At 42.0% G+C, this 26,462-nt stretch overlaps 1 protein-coding gene across 1 annotated transcript; it reads left to right on the forward strand.

Moving 5' to 3' along the window:
- Positions 1 to 1,752: 1,752 nt before the first annotated feature.
- On the forward strand, positions 1,753 to 9,481 carry rps19 (ribosomal protein S19). The gene is made up of 6 exons (XM_034103318.2): positions 1,753 to 1,789; positions 2,860 to 2,930; positions 3,161 to 3,261; positions 6,023 to 6,206; positions 7,500 to 7,554; positions 9,424 to 9,481. The coding sequence occupies exons 2-6, from the start codon at positions 2,860 to 2,862 to the stop codon at positions 9,457 to 9,459; spliced, it is 447 nt and encodes a 148-aa protein (XP_033959209.1). The 5' UTR covers positions 1,753 to 1,789; the 3' UTR covers positions 9,460 to 9,481.
- Positions 9,482 to 26,462: the final 16,981 nt, after the last annotated feature.

The following is a 26,462-nucleotide window of genomic DNA, read 5'->3' on the forward strand; positions in this document are numbered from 1 at the left end:
TACACCACTTCATAATCACTTTACCCAGTTGTCTACTGTCTCACGACTTGAAGGGCCACAATTGATTTACTGAAGCAATTAATGGAGTTTAATCCACCTCGTGTTTTCATTTCAAGTTGATGGTCACTCCCAGTGTAATTAATTGCCTTAATTAATCAAATGATCTCTTCGAAGAAACATCCAACCATTCAGGTTGCTAGAGCTTTTCAGAGAGCTACAAATTCAGTGGTCACAAAAAATAATTAGGAGAAAAAGGTACAGTTACCTGTGGTGAAGCCCTGCGATGACACAAACAGTTTGTACAAAGCTCTATAATCTGTCCTCTGTATGACTTGGCTGCCTTTTTATTTCCCTCTAGGATCACTACCTCTCACTCTCACTCTCTGCTGACAGAGTATACACATGATTCATAAACCTCTGCTTATCCACCTGCCTTCTTTCTATCTCTCCGGTCTCTGCAAACATATCAATTGTGTCAATGTTGGAGCATGCATGCCCTTTACATCTGAGGTGTGCAAAGGGCAACCTCACCACTGCCATCGAGGGAAGTATGTAAATAAGGACACACACCCACACACACACAAACACCCCCACACCCCACCAACACACACACCACCCACCACCCACACACACACACACACAAGTATTAGCATGGTTTGAACCTATATACAGTCTATGGTTTGAACACACAAACTCAGATTTGCTTTTATTCCTCTAATGTTATTATAACTGTAAAGAGAGACAAAGAAAAATAAGAGCCCTTCACTTAATAGGCGATGTGTCCATAAGCTAGAGGTGATGTGATAAACAGAGATATTTACCGGTGTTATCTGAAGGCATTGTTCCATGAGACAAAATGAGCAGTCCACATCACTATATAACATAATTAGCTACAATTCCTACACATACAAAATGCATTTCCCCAATAAGGATAACTTAACGTTATCCATGTTATTCCTGTTATCAAAGACGGATATTGTAGTCATGTTCAAAGCTCTACTGACGACAAAGAGACAAAGTCTGGAGCCACTCGTTTGAAAATTGGTTGGAAACTGAGTTTTGTGTGCTCAAAATATTTACTTTAGTTTTCAAATGCAAATAAGCCTCATTGAGCTGCAGGGTTGACAGTTATAGCCGGAAAATGTGCCCATATTTCCAAAAGAAAGCACCCAAGTATCAAATCATCATCGTACAAATCATTTTCACAATGTTTGCCAATAAGGCCATCATAAGGTCATGATGGAAGCAGGGACACACTGAGTACAATTGAGCATAATTTCCCCAAAACATACCCACAATACAAATCATACACAGAAAACTAAAGAATGTCTTATGATGGGATCAAACCAGCCACAGAGACATTTGTAAACTTTGGGGCAAAGTTGTGACGTCTGCCACCTTGACATTGGTTCCTGTTTAACCTTGTTCCAACAAATTGGTTGGTTGTTGAACCCTGATGGCAGGTAGGCTAATACAGAAACAACACGTATAATAATAAATACGCATATAATAAGTGTATGCTTTCTGTGTAGCCCTATTTTTTTTCCTCAACGGTTGGTTCAACCTAATAATACAATAAAAGTTGTATTTGAGTAAATATGGGACATCAGCATAGTTGGTACATTATCTCGAATTTGTTCTCTAGCAGTCGTTGTGGTCGGTGGATGTGATGAGAGGCATCGATGAGAAAAACAACTCTCAGTTCTCGCGTAATGAAACGAGATTTGCCCGTTTTAACTTCGGTTGGAAACCCCGTTCCACCCTCTTCCCTTCGCTGGCCACACGCAAGGTAAAGCGCTAGAATTCTTCCTCGGGTTATATCCTACTAAAGTGCTTCAATTTCTAAGCATTTAGACCAGAAACGTGGTCAGATAGGATATAAGGTACAGATTAAAGAAGTGGTCTAGCTTTGAGCGAGATAATTAGACGTGTATATCGGTTTTTACAAGAATTGTACTTGAATGTTGCGCTCTTAGCATAGGTCTGTTCGTCATGGCTGCCCCCATGCTACCTCGTTAAGGCCTGCTAGCTAGTGGTTAGCTGCCCCGTGTTAGCTACGATATATTGGCAAAATGTACATATAATATGCATGTTGTCAAAAACGGATATCACTTGAATGGTTTTGAGATTTCAGTGAATGATCTGCTTGTAAATGGCGAGGGTGTACGAGTAACGTGGGCTTATCCTTCGACTGCTAACATTAGCTTGTGTTAGCCCTTACGTGTCTGTCGCTAAAGAAGCTAACACCGGTTGAACTCGTGTACGCATTATCACACATTAATCGGTTTTAAATAGTTGACTTTGTGCTTGGATTGTAAATCGGTATTTCAGTTATGAAAACGGTAACATTAATTATGCAGATTGGGCCAGTCAGACAGGCACATTCACATTTTAAAATTGGATTTAACTACAAAGCTATCGTGGTTTAGCTTCTCGCATGGTCTACAACTCATGTTATTTCTACCGTGGAGTTCACCGTATGATCATATAAGAGTTTAATTCATACATTAACTCGTGCTATTATAGTATACGGGTCTGTGTTTAATCTAACGTTTACAACCAAGGCATCATGTGTGCAATATTGTTAGTGCAAGCTTAAACTCATCTAACTTAACGTACTCAAAATATAAACATGATACCAGGACCAGTCTGCGTTCATTTAAAGTGCCTTAGTTGAATTGTGTAGGTTTTGGATTGTCTTACCAAGTTTTATTTTAAAAGTCGTGTGCCTCATTGTGTTCCATCATTTTAGGACCACGCTGGATTTTAAGTGGTTTCACCTAAACCCGTTTTCATTTTTACAATACTTAAAATAATGATAAAACGTGTATTAAATGTATGTGTCGTTGTTTTTTTTAGATGCCGGGTGTCACAGTGAAAGACGTCAACCAGCAGGAGTTTGTCCGTGCCCTCTCGGCTTTCCTGAAGAAGTGAGTACTTTTTTATCCCACATCATTTTGACCTTTCATGCACTCTAGGGAGATTTTGTTGTGGATGTAATTTGCAGTGGACTTGATTCCATCCTTTTAAAGTCGCCGTTAGTTGTATGCATTTCTAATATACCGTGTTATGTCCTAGAAACAGGCTACATGCCAACAAAGTGTTTAAATGAGGTGCTTTTTTACTCTAGTACATGCTGACACTTCTCTTCTGTCCTCAGGTCAGGAAAGCTGAAGATACCTGACTGGGTGGACCTTGTCAAGCTGGGCAAGCACAAGGAGCTGGCCCCCAGTGATGAGAACTGGTACTACATCAGAGCTGGTAAGTCTGTCTATTCATGTGTATCCCTACTAGGGCTGTGCAATTTAATCGATCTTGCGATATATATCGATATTTAGTTTTCCGAGAAAGTATCGATATTTCAGCCACGGGTATCGATACATTAAGTCTGATAACTGTGTTCGTTATACTCGCGTGTCCAGGAGAGAAGCTTTAAAAAGGAGACTAATTGAGTCTCTGAGAATGTTCAAATGTATACTTTAATTAATAAAAAGCGCGGTAATGTTACAAGAAGAAGATGATTTAGTCAGAAAAACAGCTGTGTTCTGGCTCTCGTGAGCGAAGGGAAGAGAGCGAGCTCCACCTTTCCAGCTGTTAAATATCCTCTGCTGAATCCTCCCTGTGGGCCGGTTGGCGCTGCTGGGGCCGGCCCTCCACGTCTCCAATGTTCGTTGTTGCGCATTACAGAGGATTCAGACATTGCACATTAAATATATAACTAAACACGCCTTTTCTCCTCATCTCTTTCATGACTTTTCATTTAATACATTTTAAACGCTGTAATCAATACTCCAAAAATACCTCACGGCTGGTATCATTTCCGGTAGTTCCGGTAGTTGTCTCATGCTACCCACGTCTGTAAACAAACGTATTCAAATAAACTGAACCTTCATTTAATATTCAGCAATAATAATATCTCGACGTCTATAGTTGTAGTGTTGAAATCAGTAGGTTTCGGTGTGCAACACTCCGTGTCATATCGCTACTAAATTCACCTCTATAGGAAATTGTATATTAGCCACATGCTAAATGCTAACCGGAGATGAAGGATTTTCAGAATAAAAGCTCAACAACTGGTTGTGCACAACAACTTCTGGTTTTTCAGTATAAAACAGCATTTAAACTGACGGTATGTTTATGGTACTTTATGCCATCAAAACATTGATTTTAATTTCTAACAATCTGCTGGTGGACTACCTGAGAGATATACAGCAGGAGAACACGCCGTCCACCGCGGAGAATAAACAGAAGGGCAACCATGCTCCGGGGTCTTCTTCGCTGCCGTTGGTGTATTTTGTGGCGGCAGCAGCGCCACTTACAGGCCTGGCATATGTACTACAGCGTGTCCAGCATTTCCAGCGGTCTAGTGTGAACGGACACGTTAATGAATCGAATGCGCTTGAATGGAAGACTTTTTTGTGTTTGCGTTTTACTGTATGCGTCCTCGTGGGGCCGGGGTCTAAGCCAAACTATATCCGTTCACAGAGATCTGCTATTTTAAAGTAAGGTCAACACATATCGACCCTAAATATAGTCTATATTAAGAACGAGAAAAGTCTTAACATATATATCGTTTTTTGTAAACATATGACAAATGTGTGAGGGTGATGACGTTAGAGCATCGTCCTATGTGCCGGGCTTAGCCCCGGACAGCCCCAGCCCAATTTAACCCCTGGGTATTTGTGAGGGAGCTCTATATGGCATTACCCCGCTGAAGCTCACCAAAGTTTCATATATTTCATAGTTCAACGTTTTGTCAATTGTTTTGTTTATTGGTCAAATACTGGTTTCTGATGGTTCTACTGGAATGAAAGAGCACAGAGTACAGAAGCAACAAAGCAGCATACTGCATTAACCCTAACCCACAGAGGTTGAAGTTCATGTGGAGAGGAGGCTTCAGTAGTCTGTCTGCACTCTGTTTAGTTGTGCTATCTTACAATCAATATAGTAAATGTGAGGTAAATTGTGTCACCAATGTAACCAGTTAGAACTCCAAGTTGCGATGAGGTCTTAAAATGTATGGAAAGGGTCTTAAAAAAGGTCTTAAAAGGTATTAAATTTGACTTCAGGATTCCTGCATATACCCTGATATTGTATAATTGATGTTTTCAGTTGAATTAATTCAATCCAAGTCACTGGAACACTCACAAGATGTCACCAAAATCCCACTGTCCCTTTAAAATCTTTCAGAAAATGATATAAGTGTATCGAATCGTATCGTTGGCTGAATATCGTGATATATATCGTATCGTTGGCTGAATATCGTGTATCGTATCGTGAGATTAGTGTATCGCCACAGCCCTAATCCCTACTGTCTTTAAATACTAGAAAGGCTGGTGGATTTGAATGTTTGGTTAAATTGGTTGCAGCACGTTTTTTAACTGCCAAGCAATGTGATTGGTGTCGGGAGTTTATGCTTCCCCATTGGTTGTTCCTACATTTTAAGTCACTAAAGAATGTACACGTTTATAGAGTTCACATGTCAGCCTAAATTCTGCTGTGATTTGAAACCCATTTGAATGTGCCATTACTGTGGCCGTTGGAATAATTAGCAGTCTCTACAATCATTTACAACCTGTGTAAAAAAACACATCTTGATTTAATAGTTCTCCCATATTCCACCTAATTACTGCTGTTGACAGTATAAAAGCAAATATTCTTGAAACGTTTTATCTTTTTTTATGGTGCTTGAAGAGCAAATGAAGATAACAATTGACAAAAACTTTGTTTATCATTTCCAAAATGATTAACAATCCACATATTTCAATCTGCCATTCCTTTAAATGTTAAAAGATGGATTACACTCTCTGTATTTTGATGATGTTCTTGACTGTTAAAGCTCTAACTGCTTTGCATTGCTCAAGTATGTAACTGCACCACTCGGCATGTCTGTCCTGATTTCGTACTGATTCCTAAAACCTACTGATCATAATATCACTGTTTGAGCATGACAGAGGAATCCCTCAAAGCACTATATGGTTGATGTCGCATCTTAACGCCTTCACCACCTCTGGTCCAACAGCATCCACAGTTCGCCACCTGTACCTTCGTGGAGGTGCTGGTGTTGGCTCCATGACCAAGATCTATGGAAGTCGCCAGAGGAACGGTGTGTGCCCTGCTCATTACAGCGTAGGGTCCAAGAATGTGGCTCGTAAAGTGCTGCAGTCCCTCGAGCTGCTCAAGATGGTCGAGAAGGATCCCAATGGGTGAGTGCCTCTATTTATATTCAGTGTATCCACTATATAAGATCCTAGAGTTAGTCAAACTGGGGGGGAAATCGTTAAAATGAATGTAAAGACAAAACTATGTATTGGGGAACATTCACACCCAATAGTCAGCTCTCTGGTGCGCACCTTACATTGTTTCATCTTTCAGAAGGTTCGGTTTGCGTTCACACGGGCAAAACTCGAACAGACTATAAACTTTAAACACAAGTCATATGCTCGGAAATGCTGTTCAACCATTGGTCAGACATTAAGGGGGTAAAAACGCAAATCCCGACAATTTCTCCCGGAGCCTCCGTCATGGAGCATCAGCACTTTCGGCAGGTTATTCTCATGCTGCTGTTAATCTGGAGATCAACAGACACTAGTGGCCCGCGCATATGATGATATAATCAGACAACGTCCGTTAAAAAAAATTATAACACATATAATGAGACGTTCTGCAGTAAGGAGGAGGTTTCACAGACGACAGCTGTTCTTACTTTATGTAGCTGACGGAGCATTTTTACTTTACACGACACTGGTCAACACTTCATTCCGCTTCACTCTTTCGCTAAAGATTTTTGAAGACATCCGCGTTCTTGTGACACGTAAATACTACGCTTCCTATATTTTGGTGCGGACTGCGTTCACACCAGCAATGAACCGCTCCAGAGTTCGCAAGCGTTTCGGGACCACCTATTCTAGCGGACCAGAGTCCGGTTGTTTAGTTCACTTCAGAGGTCTCAGACTGTGTTCACACCGACCGAACCGCACCAGGGTTTAATTCAACCGGACTATACAAGGCAGGTGTGAACGCACCCTTAGATATGTACATATTTGGTGATGTTTGTGCTAATGTAGTCATCTTCACACTGAACATGGGCCAGTCACTTTTGCAATCACGTTTCCATACTGTAAAACAGTCCCATCAATGCGATGCCTGTTAACTGTGAAATCTCTTAATGCACGAGCTTGAATTTTGCTCTGCAAGTGCAATATAATTGTAATCACACAATGAGAGGACTAATGATTTGCTTAGTTTTTATTCAGTTCAAGTGGGCAGGAAAATTAATGTCTATTTCAAATTGCCTTTCTTTCATGGTTGATGGAGTGATTTTTGTACGAATGGAATATTGATACATGGCTTTGCCTGGCTGTAATACTGAAGTCAATGTGGCTTAAAGAAGTATTTCTCTGTAACTTGTGCAATTGAGTTTTTACCAAGTCGTGTTGGTTGAGTTATTCTCAGATCCATAATTTCCTTTAACATTTTTGCTGTTCTGTTTCTCTCAGTGGTCGCAGACTCACCGCCCAGGGAACCAGAGATCTGGATAGAATCGCCGGCCAGGTGAGAAACAAACCAATAAGTTGACACGCAAAAGCAATTCAATAATTTGAGTACTTGGATTTAGGAACGTCTGAGCAAAAAAGACAGATTGTTTCCAAATCTCAACGTTTTATCAAAGTATCATATATAAAAAACATAGAAATTAGTAATAAATGCTCTGTAGCAAAAACCATACGAATGTGTTGCTTACCATTTGAATTGACTCATTAATATTTAACATGGGGCACTCGATGCATATGGTACACAGCCTGGTGGACTGCCAATGGCAGCAACTGGTTGTAAAAGCCATTTTTGAATGTATTTATCGCACAGGGAACATATCGGTGTGGCATCCGAAAGGGTCCAATCCATTTACTGATCTCTGAATGCTATGATATCTACATTGACGATGTTCTACACTTCATCGCTCTTCAAATCCATCCATGAATTTTAATTGTCTTGTACTTATGTTATTAAAAGAAACGATGTCCTATTTCTCCCCCACTGCTTTGCTTGTGCTACAACTTAGTCACTGTACAGAATGAGCCACACTAAGGCCTATACAGCATGTTAAGGGTGACCTAGGTCTGTAAAGAGTTGTGTAGTCAGATTGTGGCCTCAATGTTATCATTGTTGCAGAAACAGCAGTTTCATAGCAGCAGAGCTCTGTGTCCTCTGGCAGTCATAAACAATCATGGGGCCTGAGAATGTAATCCCTTCTGGCCCTTTTAACTCGAGCCTCTTCTTGTTTCCTACAGTTTTGCTAATGGGAATAACAAAGGTGTTTACTTCCCACTGCTTTTAGTGGTTACCATTTAACCGAGGAGACTGTCCTTACCTACTGCAAGAATTTAAATTCTGCAGTACCGGGCTCACAGAAGTGACTATCAATGCTGCGTCATGCTGGCAAGGCAAAGGTTGTTTTTTGTATGACACATTCTGGCATTTGTGTGGCGTTCAGAGGCACCCGGGTGGTGCCGTAAGCGCTTGTGATCACAGAAATGCCATCCCTGTGCCTTGATGTGACACCTTGTCTGTTGCGGAGGACACGGTCCCAGTGTCACTTCAGCATGCAAGTCTCTTTCCAAACACTTGTCCTTAGGCACAGTTTGCTCTGCCAGCACAGCGAGTTATGCGTCTTGTGCGGCACACTACTGGCATGTTTTGTTTTGCTTCACTAAAAAACAAATCAGTTGGGCCTTGTCAGTGTTGTGATAATCCAAGGGCAGAGAGGGTAAACATGTGGAGGGAATTTCATGCTTGGCAAGTCCGCCGTATGGCACCAGTTTGCTCCTTGTTTACCCATGCTAATGAGCGGACCAGGGCCCAGCCCCCCATACCTGCTGCACCAAACTGACGCCGTATGTCTGCTACCGCCTCGCAAATCCTCTCGCGTTGTAATTTCTTAAGGCCTTTTTTAAGATTGCTTTTCCTTTGCAGGCGAGGTTTCTGCCTCGTGCTCATTAGACTATTCATGGTGTTTTTGGCATCAACCGAAACACAAAACTCTTTCTCCTCCAAACTGTGTTTACTCAAGTCCCCATGAAATTGCATTTTGATAGCATCTTACTTCCATAAGTTCGCATTTCCTATTCAAATACTATTGTGCAGCGTCTTAGGAATAGAAATGTACAAGTTAAGCGAATAGAATATTAAGCACATGGGAAGTTTCCTTTGATCGCAATTGATATAAATGACTTTCAATATTTTGGCTCATTTGTGCCAAACATCGCAGCTTGGTGAAACATTAACATGCCATTGTGTCCACAGCAAGTCATTTGATTTCATGTTCAAGACAACACAAGTTCCTAAAGGGACTGCGACACCTCATCTGCTCCTGGACTCTCTTTATGAATTGACCTCATGATGTTTTTGTTTGTTTCCCCACAGGTCGCAGCTGCCAACAAGAAAACAATAGTTCAATAAATCCTTTTTGGAAAAAGTCAAACAGTGTCCTCGTTATTTTCCCTTGTATGAAGATGAAACATTAACAGGGTGCTCGGTAAGCGCTTGCCTTGTCTGAGTAAGAAATTGCACGAATGAGTCTTTGAGCTTAAACTTCACGGCTGTTCAAATTACACCAACTTTATCGGCAGGCTAGAGAACAGTTATAAGGACGTGAAGGTTGACCTGATCAGATATTACTGCAAACCTGTATTGAGCTGGTTTCATGAAATCAAGCCCCTGCATAAAATCATCAATGTTTTTTAATGTGATTCGGTTTGCAAATGACCATTGGTTGTTTCATAAGCTGTGACCATTAACAGCAACTACAGCGTGCGGTCATTACGCCGTTTGAAAAGGCTTCCCAGGAGCTGCTCCATTAGTAATCAAATACATGTTGTGGCCGAACACTCGATTCTTACAATCCCTTTAATGTATAATCGTTTCCTTCCCCTGCCATTGTGTTCATGTATCAGATGCAGCACAGATTACTCTGTGACAACTAAAGGAAATTGTTCAGTCAACAGCAGGTGATTACATTTCCATAAGCCACTCAGTTGACCATTTTTGAAGCATGTTGGGGATGATGTCATTTTTAAACATTTTCATTTAGTGCCACAGTGCCACCTAGAGACTGGAAGGGGCAGCATCAGTTTCTACAACTCATTTTACAATATTAATGGCATTATAAAAATGTACAATATACACCATCACTGCCAAGATAACTGCAATATGTGGATGGTTCAGTACAATTCCAACTATTCTGTATGGCCTCTGGTTACTTCTACACTGAAAAGACTTAACTATAATTAAATGTATTGTCAACAAGTTTCACAACTATTTATTGAGTTGACACATTGATACATTTAATCTAATATTTTAACTTAATTGTATTGCTTCCAACTAACCTTTTACAGTTATGCCAAATCTGTTGACAATACATTTGAATTAGTCACTGCTTCAGTGTACCTCAGTTGTGCCTAATTTCTCATTAAAGGTCAAATATAGAATGTTCCTTATAGTTGACTACAAATGGGTCTTTTCTGACTGACCGGAAAAAAAACGTTTCCCGTTGGCTCGAGTTGATGCAGTTATTTGTGCTTTTATGATAGATGTGTGTACCCTTGTTACCTACACGTCAATCAGTGAGAGCACTGGACTGATTGAATTTGGCGGTTCTTCTGAAATCCTCCAGAGGGTGCCAAAGCCTATAGAATGTCACGGCTATACATGCACTTTGCAGTGATTGCCTCTGAGGTGGCTACTCGTGTACTAAGCAGTAGCACTTGTATAATGGCACTAATTATTTTTTTTAAAGGCAGTAATTATAATTTCATGCCATATTTCCAAAAGCCTGACACTTAAAGAGTTGCATTTGCGTGCCATACAGTAAGTTACTGATTTGGTACCATCAGCCTTTTCTAAAGGTGTTTAGCTCCAACATGTTTTACACAACACTCAGTGTGTTTATGGTTACAACATCAGGAGCTTTTCACAGCCCTGTCAAATGTAGGGAATGTAAAAAATCCAATCAGTTTTTTCTGCTTTTCAATTTGGTCCAGTGCTGGGTTTTCTCCCGTTGCTCTGCTCGCCTCGAGGCAGCACAACTACAAGCACAACCAGATGAGAAGAGGGGAGCACGGTGCAGTGTTCACCGTGTAACCGTGTCCCCTTAGAGATAATACACATCGTTTTATAATGTTGACTCAATTCATGTCCAGATTTGAAGAACAATAACCAGAAGGCATTGTTTTCTGACAGAGCTGAGAGCTTACACTTTGTCCTGTGTTTGTGAGATATGGTGTGTTGCAGATCCCCGGACAATGAGCCTGCTGTGTGTGTCAGTCTGTCATCCAGTGTGTGTGTGTGTGTGTGTGTACACAGCCCGTGTGTGTGTGTGTGTGTACACAGCCCGTATAATACAGTGCGGTGCACTCCATCCAACTCGTCTGTCTCTTTTTAAAATGTCAATCAGCATAAAGTCTCCATCAATTATTCTGCACGTCTCTCAGGAAATATTAATTTAATCTTTTTATACCCCCCTCTCTGTCCTGTCAGCCCCTCTCCTTTTTATTTGACTACCAGCTGTTGCTGAACACCTGAACCCATCGTCTCACCCTCCCCTGGCCCATCCCTCTCTCCCTCCCCCTTTCTCTCCTATTGATGATCCCTCTTTTTTTGTCTACCCTGTCATTTGGAAGAGAGAGAAGGATAAACATGTCCTTGAGTGCTAAGACAGAAATGTGAGGAATCCACCGGAAGTCTGCCATGTTTGTTCACTAGCTTCTGTTGGGCTGCAAGTGTGTGCATGCTCTCTCGTACGTGTGTTCTCGCTGCATCCGTATTCTGTGTTAATGTCATTCCAGCTCCCGTCAGTCAACTTGTTTGAGCACCGATTTGTCTGCTGGGTAATTATCAGCAGGCTTCAATATGGCAATTACTGCTGCAATTACCACCTCAACAAATGCACATCCAAGTGGTTTGGCGTGTGTGTGGGTGTTGCACCTAACCATTCACCCAATGGCTGCTCAGCTTGATCAGACTGAGAATGCAGTCCTTCCTCGAGGCTGGAAACAGCAGATAACTAAGACATGTCTCTGCTGCTCAAGTCTCCCTTAAATAGAACCACTATCAGGAGAGCAGCCATAGACACACACACACATATGCATTGTCAACCTGCTTCATGCCCTCAGGCGTGTTATCCCCAGAAGACAAGACATACCTCAGAAAGTTTCCCTGCATTCCCAGTTTCTGGCGAAGTTAGTTAACCGAGTTTCCCTGGGAAAGTTGGCACAGATCCCGTAGTGTGCGCTTCTGGCTTATAACATCACGCCTTCCTGTTGCACAGAACAATGCTTTTCTCATAAACCACATTGCTTTTATCAAAAGCCTGATCCTTTGTGACTATTCAGTTATGGACTTTAAAATCCTCATCCACCAATTCAGTTACGAGTAGATTAATTTGCTTTCCCGATCATGGCTAGTTTGGATAGTAAGTGGTGTCCTTTGTCTGCAGTAAAACCTAAGCCTGTGCTTGGGTAGAACTTTGAGGTACATGAACTTTTTACTTCCACCTGACTACAATTTAAAGTTGAATTGTGTACTTTTACTCCAATACAATTATTACGGATCTTTATTACTTTGCAGAATTGGATCAATGATGTGAAATATAAATAATATTTAAAAATACTTTTGTTACTCCTGCAGTAAATCCACAAGTTACTCTGCAGTATACAAGTGATTAAAATGAGCTGCCCTTTTACCAGATGTAATAACACTTAAATGCATCAATAATTAAACAGAAAACATATTCCACTATCATATTCTGAAATGGGCCAATCTGATGAATAAGTACTTTTAATTTTGGCACTTATTACGTGTACTTTTACTTAAGTAGTATTTTGATTGAAGGACTTTTGCTTGTAACAGAGAAGTCCTACACTCCTTAAGTACTTCTTCCACCTCTGGCCTTAATCAAGTCTTTCTGTACACGCCAGTGGTTAAAGCAAAACAGCAGATGCGATGTCGAGGTCTCATATGGCGGTGTGTGTTGATGCGATGTAGCGAGGGTCAGCCCTAGTCTGCAAAAGTGTGTTTATAGAAATTAGTCTGAGGCCCACAGGTCAGCGCTGTGTAAGCAGAGAGCTGCGCCTCTGCATCAGAAGTCTGTTAGCGAGAAAGCTCCACATACGAGAAGCTGGGTTCACACACTTATCCGTCCCAGTGGGTGTGTAAGAGCTGATGGATGGATGTGTTTGTTTTGGTGTGTGTGGAAGAAAGAATAAGTTTGACCTTGTTGACTTCCTGGATCATTTAGAGGCTTTCATATACATCTGTCCACTGTATGTGTGTTGCTGTTCCTCTGTGTTCTGTCAGCGCTAATCCCTCATCCAGTGTTTGGCCGGAGAGCAGGTGGTGTAAACATGCAGCACGCCTCTCCGCCTGCCTGGCACCACAGGGCACTGAAGCACTGCCCCACACAGCAGGTGTGTATATATGTGTGTGCAGGCGAAACACTCACCATGTGTCTGAGCTTTGTGTGTGCGTGTCTCCTAGCTCGTGGATCTGAATCCCCTACACCTGTCACAGAGGGTGGGGTGCAAAGGGAGGATGACAGGGCGCTGAACAGATGCTGTCTACAAAGCCAGCCAATCAGACTGAATTGCACAGTGTGTCTTCTGTATGTGTGTGTAGGCCGTATTACTTCAATGATTATGTGTGTGTATGTGCGTTGAGATCAGAGCTTTCAAGTCGTTCATACTTTGAGGCCCTGTGCCTTTCTTCAGCGCCGAACAAAAGAGTGGCAGAGGGAGTCTGCCAGACAGCAGTGCGACACCGTATGGCTGTGGAGATAGATGACACAGTGACAGACAGAGATAGCAGGAAGTGTGTGGTTGTAGCTCGTCGCTGCTTCATTTCTCTATCTGTCTCTGTGTGTCTGTGGGAGGGAGTCGAAAGCTGACCAAGCCCAGAGCAGCCTCAGCTCACTCACCAGAAGACATCTATTTCATCAGCCGCCCCTGACAGGTCTCTTTCCTGTCCAACACTATAGAAAAGTTTTCAAGGTTTAGGTAGTTGAGATCCCCTTAAGCATGCTGCATTTACAATGATCGGATGAGCTAAGCCTTGCACTCTGTGGCCTTGTGCTGAGTTTTATGTCATGTTGGATTTACTGTAAACATGAGCGCTTCACTCTAGGCTCAAGGCAGTGACACTGTGAAGGAAATTGATCCTAGGACACGTCTAACATATAAAATTGGGATTTACATTACATATCAAATCAGACTCTGAAACCACAAAACATTTCTCAATTGAAACATAAGAAAATTCAAGGTATTGCATTCACAGTATGAAGTTGTAGCAGTGGTATGGTATTGCATTCCTTTGCGTCACCAGATGTGAAGAATATGATTGACTCAGACACATTGCATTTCTTACCCATGCCTGTCATAGCTCTAGGGATGGCATTGCCGGTCGGCCGGCTGAAATACCTCGACAACTGTTACAAATAATTGCCATGACATTTTTGCGTAGACCCTCGTGGTCCGTGGTGGATGAATCCTACTGTGCGTCATCTGAATCACACCATAACACGTATTGAATTAGCAATACCTATGGTGTGGACAAGACACCTCTTAAAATGTGTGTGAAAGGAATGTGAGGAACTCCCTTTAACACTGTACTAGAGCGGGCAGTAATTAACCAAACATGCACACAAAAGCCATTTTCTCCACACAACACACCTACAATGAAGATAACACCAAACCTCTTAAGAAACACTTACAAATAATTGTCCTAAGGGATACCGAAGATCGCGGAAATGTCTTCTTTTGTTACTAAATTGATTGTAATATTAGTGAGGTAACACACACACGTTTAATAACCCACATGAATGTATTGAATCAATCAATTACAATTTAATTTGCATATAAGGATTCAGAGTGGTGGGATGCATGTGTGGATGATTGAACGTGTGTGAGTATTGTGACTATGTTAAACTCAAAGAATGTGGAGGAGATGTTAAGGCTGCCCACGGTGAGGGAGCTTATCCTGGGGGAGTAGCTCTATTGTGCCTCATGACACTTCCCCCCTCTCAGGTGCTTTGACCACCCAAGCACCACCCACCCCCTGATATTTCCTGTAGCGCCACCATGAGGTAGACATTTTTGTTTCCATGTAATATATCTCAACACCTGTTGGATTGATTGCTGTGAAACACGTTCAAGGGTCCCTGGAGGGAGCGACAGCTTTAAGACCTTCATTATTGTTTTCTCTAGTATCAAACCTGTCAACACTTTCACTTTATAGGTTGAAGATTCCATTATTCCATTATTAACATGACTTTTTCAATTTTTCATTCAAATGTCTTTAACTATTTGATTTGCTGTAAAACGTGGTACACACATTCATGGTCCCCAGAGGATTCATTTCAACATCTTTGACCTCCTGACTTTTCTCAACAATCTACGAAACTCATGACTTTTTTGCTAACTAGCTCAGGGTTGCCAACTTTGGGTACCTGGCTGGAGTGAGATTTTGATATCATGGGTTTAATTACATATGCGCACGAAATGACTGCTATCGTGTCAGCAGCGGGACCTTAGCATAGCCTATATATATATATAGGATATATATACAAATACACAATATTGGACACGGACTATAAAGGGCACACAGTTTCATTCACTAATGAAAGTCAAACACTGTTTTATTGTGTGCCTGTCGCGATAAGCAATTAATTGACTTATCGTACGATAAATAAAAATGAACTCGATACATTTCCATTTACATGAGGATGTGACTAGCAGTTTGAAAGGATGTACTTCAATTATTATTATCATTATGTCAGTGGTCTAAAATGGTCATACAACGGTGCCGACAATATTATCGTTTATCGCAATAATTTCCGGGAAAATGTATCCAACAAAATTAATTATCGTGAGAGCTATACATGAAACACACACACACAAACAAATCTACAGACTTACTCCAAACTGCCAAATATATTAATTAACACACTCTCACTCTCATATACTCTTTGACTCTATTTTGGCCTAGTAGAACAATAAGCAGCAGACTTTTACTTTTTTATCATTTCTACTGGTTCTTAGATCTGCGCATGCGCAATACGGGTCGGCAGTTGCGAGAGAGTATTTTTGTTGGGTAATCTATGGTAGGGATAACCCATACAGTGGTGGGGCTCATGTCAGTATTTGCAATGTAATTACATACACGCTCCCCGTGACAGTGAAACGCCACGCGTGAGGTTTAGATTATTTCCCTGTCTCAATCCAAATTGAACTGTATGAAATAAAAAGGCACATTTGTCTTGTAGTAAATAAAAAGGGCGACCTGGAGCCAATCCTGCAATTACTCCACAGGTGAAAGAGTTGACATGCTGAAAACCCAACCCCTGCAGGGGGTCTGGGGGGATTCTCCCCCAGGAGATTTTTTTTGTTTTAGTTTTGAAATAGGCTACTAACATAAAATACACATTCTGGTACTCTCTTGAGAAGAAAAATAAATAAATCTATTACTACACGACATATTAAAAAAATTAATGTCATTTTAGTTTTTTGTTACTTTGTTCTGAAAGCTGAACCTGCTGCTCCTCACAGAGAGAAGAGGGAAGAGGCTGTGTGAATTACTTTACATTGTGGATAAGGGTGGATACTGAGCCCCCATTGTTCTGTGTGTCAAAATGAAAGACAGCTCACACACCTATCCAGGGACGGGCACAGACATTTGGAGGGGCTATTGCTCTAAACTGGAAAAAGGGCCTCCCCCCCGAAAAAAAACACAAGACCTTTTTTTAATGTAAAAGAAACCAAATGATTATTACATCAACTAAATTGAACAGTAATTCACATCTCATAACAAAATAAGCTAAGGCGACTACTTGCATTCGGTGACTTAATTTCAAAAATGAAAATCCGGGACATTTTTGTTTTGCGGTCCATATCTCATTAAAATATCTAATGTTAGTAACTATTAAAGACAAAATGGGGACAATTCTGTTCTAATGTAGTTTGACCATTGTAACTGCTGTGCAGTCCAGACATACTGATAAAATAGGGCCTCTAACCAGGGGTTAAATTGGGCCGGGGCTCAGCCCCTAGGACGATGCTCTGACGTCATCGCCCTCGCTCATTTGTCATTTGTTTAAGCCATAATGTCAAAACATCTCGTTCTTAATATAGACTTTATTTAGGGTCGATATGTGTTGACTTTAAAATTTAAAATAGCAGATCTCTGTGACAGGGTATCTTTTTTCCGCTTAGTGAACGTGTGTCTCTGCTCCGATCAGGAGCTGCAGCACCGTGGCTCCTTCGTGCAGAGGGTCTGCAGTAACCCCGACCCGTCTTGTAACACGGAGCCCGTTTCCTACACCATCAGGGCCGGTTCTAACCAATTTGCTGCCCTAGGCGAGATTTTAGCTGGCGCCCCCCCCTGCCAGAAAATCGTTTAGTAGAACAAATAAACGTATATGTAAGGAATACACAATAGAATATATAAAAAATAAATGAAAAATCTCTACAAAAGACCAATGCACTACAAAAACAGAAACGTATTGACATAAGTCATATACATCAAAGGCTTCAAATGTATTCAGTATTATATGAACATGTTTGAATTGGGGTGAGGACGTCACATCCTCTAGGGGGGACCGGGGGTATGCCCCCCAGGAAGAAATGTTTGAACATTTAAAGTAAAATGCTTCAATCTGGTGCACTTTGAGCACACATTACTAGAGACCTGACCTAGGGGGTACAACTCTAAACACCCATATGAAAAAGATTGGTTTACATTTTAATAGCCAATAGCAAATAAATGCAACTTATTTTATTTTTGTTGTTCATTCATATCTTGTTATTTTACCTAGTTAACGTTTATTTATGCATATTTTTGTATCTCGAAAGTTTTAAACGATATTTTTGGTTTACTGTCCTATAGTATACATTGAAATGATTTCAAACCGGTTTACCCCAATAATTATAAAAGAGTGCCTTGGAAATATTTGTTTACATAAATTGCATTTATCTCTCTCGCTCGATCCCACACCCACTTTAGCTGTGAGCTGCGGACGCCTGATAAGCCAACACCCCCCACTTTCATCACTAACAGCGCCCATCGTACAGGGCAAATTAAAAGTGTAACTGGGGTGAAAAGGGTGTTACCTTGACTTAATTATGAATGTTGTTACATCAAGGCCGAAAATTAGGATGAGCGCAAACAGTAAAAATGTTTTTTTCCCTCCCAGAGCTGCCAGCACAGCGCCCACACAGCGCTCTCGCTCTCTCCAGAGGGGCAGGTCAGCCAAAAAGGCGAAACGGGCCGTTGCCCTGGCAACATTAGCCCGTACCTGTGCACGTCCCTGCACCTATCAATCATCAAACCGTGGGGTCTTACGTGTTGATTTCTATCAACACGTAATGTTGATTTCTATCAACACGTAATGTTGTATCGATGTATATAGAGATGTACTACAGCAAAAGTATTCTCCGTCGGGACTTCCTGCAACAACACCACGCCGTTATCTTGATTCTGATTGGCCAGAAGACATTAACAAAGATGTTCTATTGAGAAGACGATCACTACGTGGCAACAGTTTTCAAAACCGTTTCTAATCTTCGGTATTCTTGTTTTTGGCGTGAGAATAGTCTGGGCAGCGTGATAGCGTGAGATTGAGAGTGAAAGCGTGTGTCACACACCAGATGCGTGAGAGTTGGCAACCCTGAACTAGCTAGTAGCAAATGCTAGCATGCTAACATGCTAAAGCGACATGGTAGGCATTATATCTGCTACACATCAACATGATAGCATTATCTTTGTACGCATGTTGGCATCCTGAGAAGAAGGCCATAGCATGTGTGTAGACCTTACGGTACGTCCACACAGCAGCTTTAGAGGAATCTTCCACCGCTTCCAACGCTTCTCTGCCCATTGACTTTGAATGGGGATGACATCACTTTGCCTCGCTTTTCGCCGAACTGCATTGTGGGGGAGCGAAGCGAAGATTTCCAGGATTTCCAGGATTCAAAAGTTGAGCAATGTTCAACTTTTGAAGCTGAGCTTGGCTGAGCCAATCAAATCACGTTTATGCAAATCTGACAGTACAAGCGCTAGCCAATCAAACCGCGTGTAAGCAGGGAGAACCAGACCGCAGTTCATTTCCTCATATTCCAAACGAGAAATTACGGTAGTAAATCACTCGGTTCTTTACGACCAGAACTATTAACGGGATACAAACCGGAGGAACCAGGCATGGAGGGAGGTGGCAGAGACAGTGGGTGAAACTGGTAGGTTTTCGCCTGTTTGGGGAGTTTATATATTTATATATTGCTCGCATAAAATCCCCGGGGTTTTTTGCTTTGTATGTCGGGGGCGGGAGATTCATGTGATTGGTTGTTGGTCGCAAAAAATTCCCAAGCTTTCAGACACGCCCAGCTCCAAGATTTTCAAGATTTTTGAAAAGCTGCTGTGTGGACGTACAGTCAAGCACATTGAGACTTAATAAAAGCTTCAGTTACACAGGAAAACATGTCTGACTTCTCGCCCTCGTTCCTTCCTCTCTCACACCCAATCCCTGGCACTTTCTCCACCACTCCCTCCTAATCTAAACAATGCCTTCGTCACTCTAATGATCTTTCTCATTCAACATTCCTATTGTATACCTGTGTTTCCCCCTCTTCCTGCGATCTACTTTCCCCTATTACCATTTATCCCTTAGTACAATTACTACCCCTTCCCCCAGCCTTCATTATCAGGCCTAAACCCCCTGAGCTTATTTCCTATGTCTCATGCTTTCCCTTTGCTAAAAAAGCCCTAAGCCTTTCACAAATACCTGCACCTCTTTAGTCATATCAAACATGGCATCTTATGAAGACAAAGACTATCTGAAATATAATCAAAGGAATCCATTCAAGTCATGTTCCATACATGGAAAGCAAGCAAATTATGAGTAGATTGCCAGTGTCATTAGTACATGTGATTAAGAAGGGTATTTGTGCATTCATAGTGAATTAGTGCAGTTTAATAACATATAGGATAGCCTCATCCCAATACCCCTCCTCGACTCCTCCTTTCCCTCACTCGCCTCCCTTCCTTGCGTCTTAGCTCCGCCTCCGTAAGATGCGAGCGAGAGACACGAGGAGGTGACGCGAGGACAGAGGAGTCCTCAGGTATTAATTGGGATGTCCTCGTTCACTCAAACGTCACTCTTAAACGACGTCTGTTAATGATGACATGTGCACAGCTGTATCCCCTCTCATCGGGCTTAACTGAATAACCCTTTAGAACCGGCCCATTTGTTGTTAAATATTTATTTATATGAATGAATCTTTCTCTTGTTAGTCAAGGAATTCAATGTAGGATGGTTGGTCCTGCTTTTGTGTTCCGTTTTGGTGTAAAATGTAGCCTACATTTAAATACAAATATAATGATAGTAATGTGAAATCCTTTACTCTGAAAATGTGTGTCCTGTAGATCCCCGCATTCACCACAAACCCACATTCAGGACTGCATTTTAAATAATTTAACTCCTGAATATCTTAACACAAAACAATACAAATAATAGTTATTTATCAAGATCTAGCCATTTATGAAATAACTTTCTTAATAGCTATGTTTTACTGACGTTCAAGATCATTAAACATCACTTAAATTGTTAGTATAACCTTAAGAAATTAATTGCACATAATAATTCCCACGGAGCTGTGAGCACTTATACATTTATGTGACGCTTTTCCACTCATCTTCCAGTCGGTTTTCCTCTGTTGAAATGGACCAGCTGTGAAGGTGGGGGCGGGGCTTTTATACGCGAGTAGTGAAAACACTTCCGCATAGTCTGCTCTCGTGTATCCTCCCTTTCGTCTCCTCCCGCACCCCTCCTCCCTCACCCCTCCTCGACTCCTCCGTGTGCATTTCAGCTATTGGGACGTCCTTCAAAATGGCGTGTCTTGATCGATTTCCGGGTCAAGTCCCGGAGGAGGGGAAGAGAGGAGTCGAGGGGGGGTATTGGGATGAGGCTCATGTCTTTCTTTTGAAGTAAAGCAGGAAGCTGTTGCTGACACAATTGCTGCACATGTTGGAAATGTTTTCATGATTGTTTAATTGTATTAGGAAACATGGAAACATGCTTTGTAAGCAGGTCAGGTGATTAGACTTTCAAACAAGCCAACAGGCAGTACTGGATATTTGTACTGTAAGTTATGCTACTCTATACTTCTAAACCAATACATCTCGGAGGCATTTATTTAAATTCATACTGCACCACATTTAGTGTTGGAGTTAATGTGCATGCACATATATTATCATCTTGTAAAATGAAATGCATTGTTAAGATTTAACTTCATAACGGTTGATTAAGTCAAGTGCCATATTTATTTTTACGAGCTACAACATGACATTCTTTGTACAAAGCAATTACAGTAATCCAATAATACGACACAAAGAGACGCTATTCTGGTGCTTAATAAGCACTTTCTTTTTGTGGATATTTTAAGCCAGGTTTGCTGATAATATTTCTTAATTTGTATCGCAACATTGCTAATGCAGGAACTTCACTTTTTACTAGACTTCACATTGAAGTATTGTTGCTTTTATAGAGCTTGTTAGCCATGTTCAACACATGACCTTATATGGAGATGACAGGACCACAAAGCAAGTGCACCCAAAGCAAGCATTTTTCTCTATTGTTACAGCGACTATCGTGATTAAACTATATCAGAAAGCATTTTTTTTTTACTTTGAGGTTTCGTTTTAAGTTTATCATTTGCTTGATAGTTGTTTAAAAACCATTCAGAAGACTTCTTGTGTCTCCTGGCATTTTTTCGTACCAATATTTCATCATTCCCCTATTAAGATAGCAAATCTACAGTGACTTCTCACATGCAGCCTCTGTGTGTGTGTGTGTGTGTGTGTGTGTGTGTGTGTGTGTGTGTGTGTGTGTGTGTGTGTGTGTGTGTGTGTGTGTGTGTGTGTGTGTGTGTGTGTGTGTGTGTGTGTGTGTGTGTGTGTGTGTGTGTGTGTAGCTTCAGTGTGATTATCATGTGACATTGTAACATGTTCTTAATTGAATTAAAGGCAGTAACTAGATGAAGCTGTGGAGCTGCACACATTAAGCAGCTTTCCTTCACATTGTACCATAATGGAAGTGACGACTTTGCTATGGCTGGTATCTCATCCATGACACCCGACCCAGGTGTGCTGTGTTTGTATGTGAACACATGTGAGTGTGTGAGGTTGTTTTTGCTGCAGTGTAGCAGAGGTTAGGGAACTCGTTCAGGCTGCTGCTGCTGTGTGCTATACTTGTCTCTTACACACAGTGACCTCCACTCGATCTGCTCCCCACCCCTCCCTCTGGACAAATTCCAGCATGCCCTTATTTTCTCCTCTCCTCTTACTACTACTCCTGTCTGTCTTCCTTTCCACATTCCCACCCTGCTGTACCACGTTTATATGAATTCTCATTGCTATATTATTCTCCTTTCATTAGCCTGATATTTTTCTCCACCTCACTGGTTGCGTGTCTCTGTCAGCATTTTCTGTTTTTCATTCTTAGCAAGCTCACAATTATACAAAGCGATGTGCCCTTGGACTCAGGGAACCTTCAGTCTGTCAAAGGGCTTTTGTTTGTGAATCTTACCTCCCTGAAGAGATAAACTTGCCAATCCCCCCCCCTGTTGTCAATGGGCTACTGTCTTCCCTGTGCATACATAAGCGTGTGTGTGTGTGTGTGAGATAGGTAAAGCTTGTGTGAGAGAAAATCCTCAACACTGCCTGTGTAGATTCTTCCATGTGAAAACAGTGTGACAGAGAGGTGAGGTTGTGTTAGCTGAAATCTTATTAACTGCTTAGTTTTCTGTCAAAACAGTTCCTGAGAAACTTCTTCCTCTGCCAGCTCTTAATGTTTTTTTTAAAGTGGTTCCAATCCCCATTTTGCACATTTCACAAAAGAAACATTATTTTCCAATTTCGCATAATGACACTGGATTCAGTATTTGGTAATTGAGCTGCTTTGTGAGCCATGAGTAGGGGCCGTTTGGGACCTGTTGGATTCATGACTCCAGGGTGAGGGGGAAGCTGGGACCGAGCGGTGCATTTGACCGATGACAACAGTCGTATTAATCGTGACTGTTCCTCTAAGGCAATCCAGGCACACCACGGGGACTCATCTTCTGCAAGGGCATTTAATTTGAGCAGTGAGTGCTGCTGTGGCAGAGGTTTGGTACAACATTAGGCTAACATTATGCACTAGCCTGGGGGCCTCGCAGAATACGGGCAAGCGGCAAATCACAGGGTCATGCCTCTCTGGGTCCTGATAGAGAAATTGTTCTCCTGGTTTCTCTCAGTCTCATTTTCTCTTCTCATTATTTCATTTTTTTCATTTTCCATTACACAGTTTTTCCGCGGTCCCTCTTTCTCCCATCTGGTTGCTCCAGCTGAGGTCAATACCCGGCGCTCTGCTGCAGCACCAGGACACAGGAATCTCATGAATAGCAAAGCACCACAACTGGCGGGCCCCCTGACATTTGGAAAGTGTATGTTTAAAACTGAAGTTCATTTCAATATTTCGATTGTAATGTAAAGAGGATCTGTCCTGTGACTGCGGTTCATTTCAATCAAGTTTCAATAAAATGGAGGTTTATGTAAAAATCTGATCATTTCTCGTTTTCCCTTCATATCATTTTATAATTTCCAGCTGTTGAAAGCATTTCTTAGTGTAGCAAAGTGTACAATGCTACAGCTGATCTTCGTTATCAGCCACTGTCTGGAGCTGTTTTCAAACCTACTGCACTGTCACTTTATCCATGTATTTTTTCTTTTAATGTTTATTTTTATCTTTGCTTTTTAATGACTGATTTGAAAAGTTTTGGAAAGCACTTTGAATTGTGTTGTGTTGAAAGCTGCGATATAAATAAACTTCCCTTCCCTTGCCTTACTCAAGTTCAAGGTTTGGCCATCTCAAAGGCCAGCTGAGTTTATTCACATGCATCTTGTGAAGTCCATTAGGTCTCGTGCGTGTGTGTGTGTGTGTGCGTGTGTGTGTGTGTGTGTGTGTGTGTGTGTGTGTGTGTGTGTGTGTGTGTGTGTGAGAGAGGGAACCTTTGTGTCAGAGAGAGGACTTGTTGCCTTTGAGACAGTCTTGATCTAGCTTTACAGCATTTTGCTGCTCTTCAACTTTCCACTTGGTCAGTCTTTCCGTGTCCAAAATGGCTACACCGACTTGTTCTCTTCCTCACATTTACTGTCACTCTTCTGGCTTTGTTGCTGTCTAACTCTGCTCCCTGCATTATCCCTCTTAACCCCCGTCATACAGCCACCCACCCATGTTTCTTCTCTGTCTCTCTACTCAGCTGGTGGGCCAGCCAGGAGGCACTGCATGCCGTTTGAGGAGCGTAATCGGCTCTGTCTGCCTTTCCCATTTCCATTTCAATCCTCTGTTCACAGCTGGAACCAAGGCGCTCCGCATGCAGATGAGGAAGAGTTGACTTTCTCTAGAACGTACATTCAGACAAGAGATGGGCAGGAGAGCGGGAGGAGGAGTTGGAGGGAGAGAAAGAGACAAGAGAGGGGCACCAGAGGCAGAATAATGAAAGATGATATGATGAGGGAAAGCAACAGTTGCTGACAGCGGGAAAATAATGTTCGAATACACTTCATTGTCATTCAACCTTACGGAAACGCACAGAGGGAGACAAATCGTTTTCGGGGGTCACTACACTCACACGTGATAAACAAAACAAGACAAAATGATAAGGAAACGAGTCCATCAAAGAAAAGACAGGTCGAGGCGAGATCGCAGTGAAAGAAAGAAAGTCTAGTATAATGCAAAACTGGAACAAAGGCAATGCTGGTTTTGTGCCTAAAAGGTAACAGATCTGTTTAGCAATCACCACAACAAGTATTTTTAAGATGATTCTGAACACATGTATGCCTAGGACATTTTTGCTTTCTTCTTTCGTTTCCAAAAAACACAACATCGATGTTAATCTCCGAGTAATAGTAGTGTGTGGATTAGAACATTGTAACCCTGTTTTCTTTGTTATTCAAAGTGCTTACAGGCTTGGACTTTTGACATGATTTCATTTTGAATAATCAATGTTGTACAGAATTACATCAAGCTGACTCACTCAAAACCAAAGATTCAATTTCACTGGCTTCCTGTCCGTGTGCCTTATTCCACATTATGATCTGAGAACATCTCTGTTCATCTCTGCCAGCGGTCGAGTGCTGCGTCACCCTCCCTCGCATCCCAATAGTGATGACAAATAACCACGAGGTCATCATGCCTTTGTTGATAACATTAGAGTTCTGTTCAGCGTTTGAAGCTGAGTCATGCTGGGACCGATGATTGATGACTATGCAGGATTTGTTTTGGACTTTGGTGCAATCACCTGATCCTTAGGCAGCATCCATTATGAGGGGTGCAGATACAAACAAACGGACATACACACTAATTGATGTTATTGTTGTGGGACGGGGGCCGATGCACTCTCTTCAAGTGCTGTGCAGCCGGCCGCTCGCGTTTCAGTCGAACTCCATTTATGGGAAAAACCATCTGCTGCCAATTGATTACAAAAACTGATATTGATTTAAACAGGCAAGCTCAGCAGCAGAAGTGATTCATTCATACGGACCCAATGAGGTGCGACACAATATGTTGACCACTTAATACGCCTGTTTAATCTTTAATGTCACTGTCATTTTCCACTCCTTGAATTACGATGACTCTTTCTTAAAATGCCCGCTGTCTTTGTGGGTCATTTAGCGAGAAATTAATGTAATTAAAAGTTCTCCTCCTCCCCTTCCGCACATGGCGGCCGGCTCCTCCTGATGTGCCACAGCGCTGTGATAAACTGCCCTGCTTACGAGTGGCTCGCATTGGCAGCCAACAGCAGCACTGCATTCAATCCCATGATGCCAAGTGGTCTGCAAAGCAAGACAAACTGCCCTGCCGGTCAGCGGGCTCCTCCGGTGTGCAAATGCCCACTTTTGCTTTTATTGACAGAATAATTTTCTTCCGGCCAGTTGCTTTTCCGCTTCTCCTCTCTCCTTCTTTCCCCCCCGGGTCGATCAGTCTTTCACTTCCTTTCCCCGCACGCCATCTTTTGATCCTGGCTGTCCACACTTCTGCCTGTCCTTCCCTCTCTCTAAAACAACCTTCCTCTTCTCTGTTCGCCCTCTTCACGCTAATTGACTCTTCACACCTCTGACAACACGTTCTGCTGCCTTTCATCCCAATCACTCTTCTTTTGTGTACCCCCTCCATCGCTCATTTTCCCTTTTACTCGTCTCTCCCCCGCTCCTAATGCCCCCCTGTGGAGTCACAGAATCTGTATCGATGGCAACACTTGGCGATGGCGCGTGAGCGTGTGTCACGGTCCCTCAGCCCCCACTGCACAGTCATTGTGGCTGTAATGCCATAATTACCCCCCATTATGGGCGAGAAAGGTAGATTCAAAGGGATTGAGACAGGGGGG

The sequence above is a fragment of the Pseudochaenichthys georgianus genome, chromosome 16, assembly GCF_902827115.2.
Source record: "Pseudochaenichthys georgianus chromosome 16, fPseGeo1.2, whole genome shotgun sequence".
In the NCBI taxonomy this organism is placed as follows: domain Eukaryota; kingdom Metazoa; phylum Chordata; class Actinopteri; order Perciformes; family Channichthyidae; genus Pseudochaenichthys; species Pseudochaenichthys georgianus.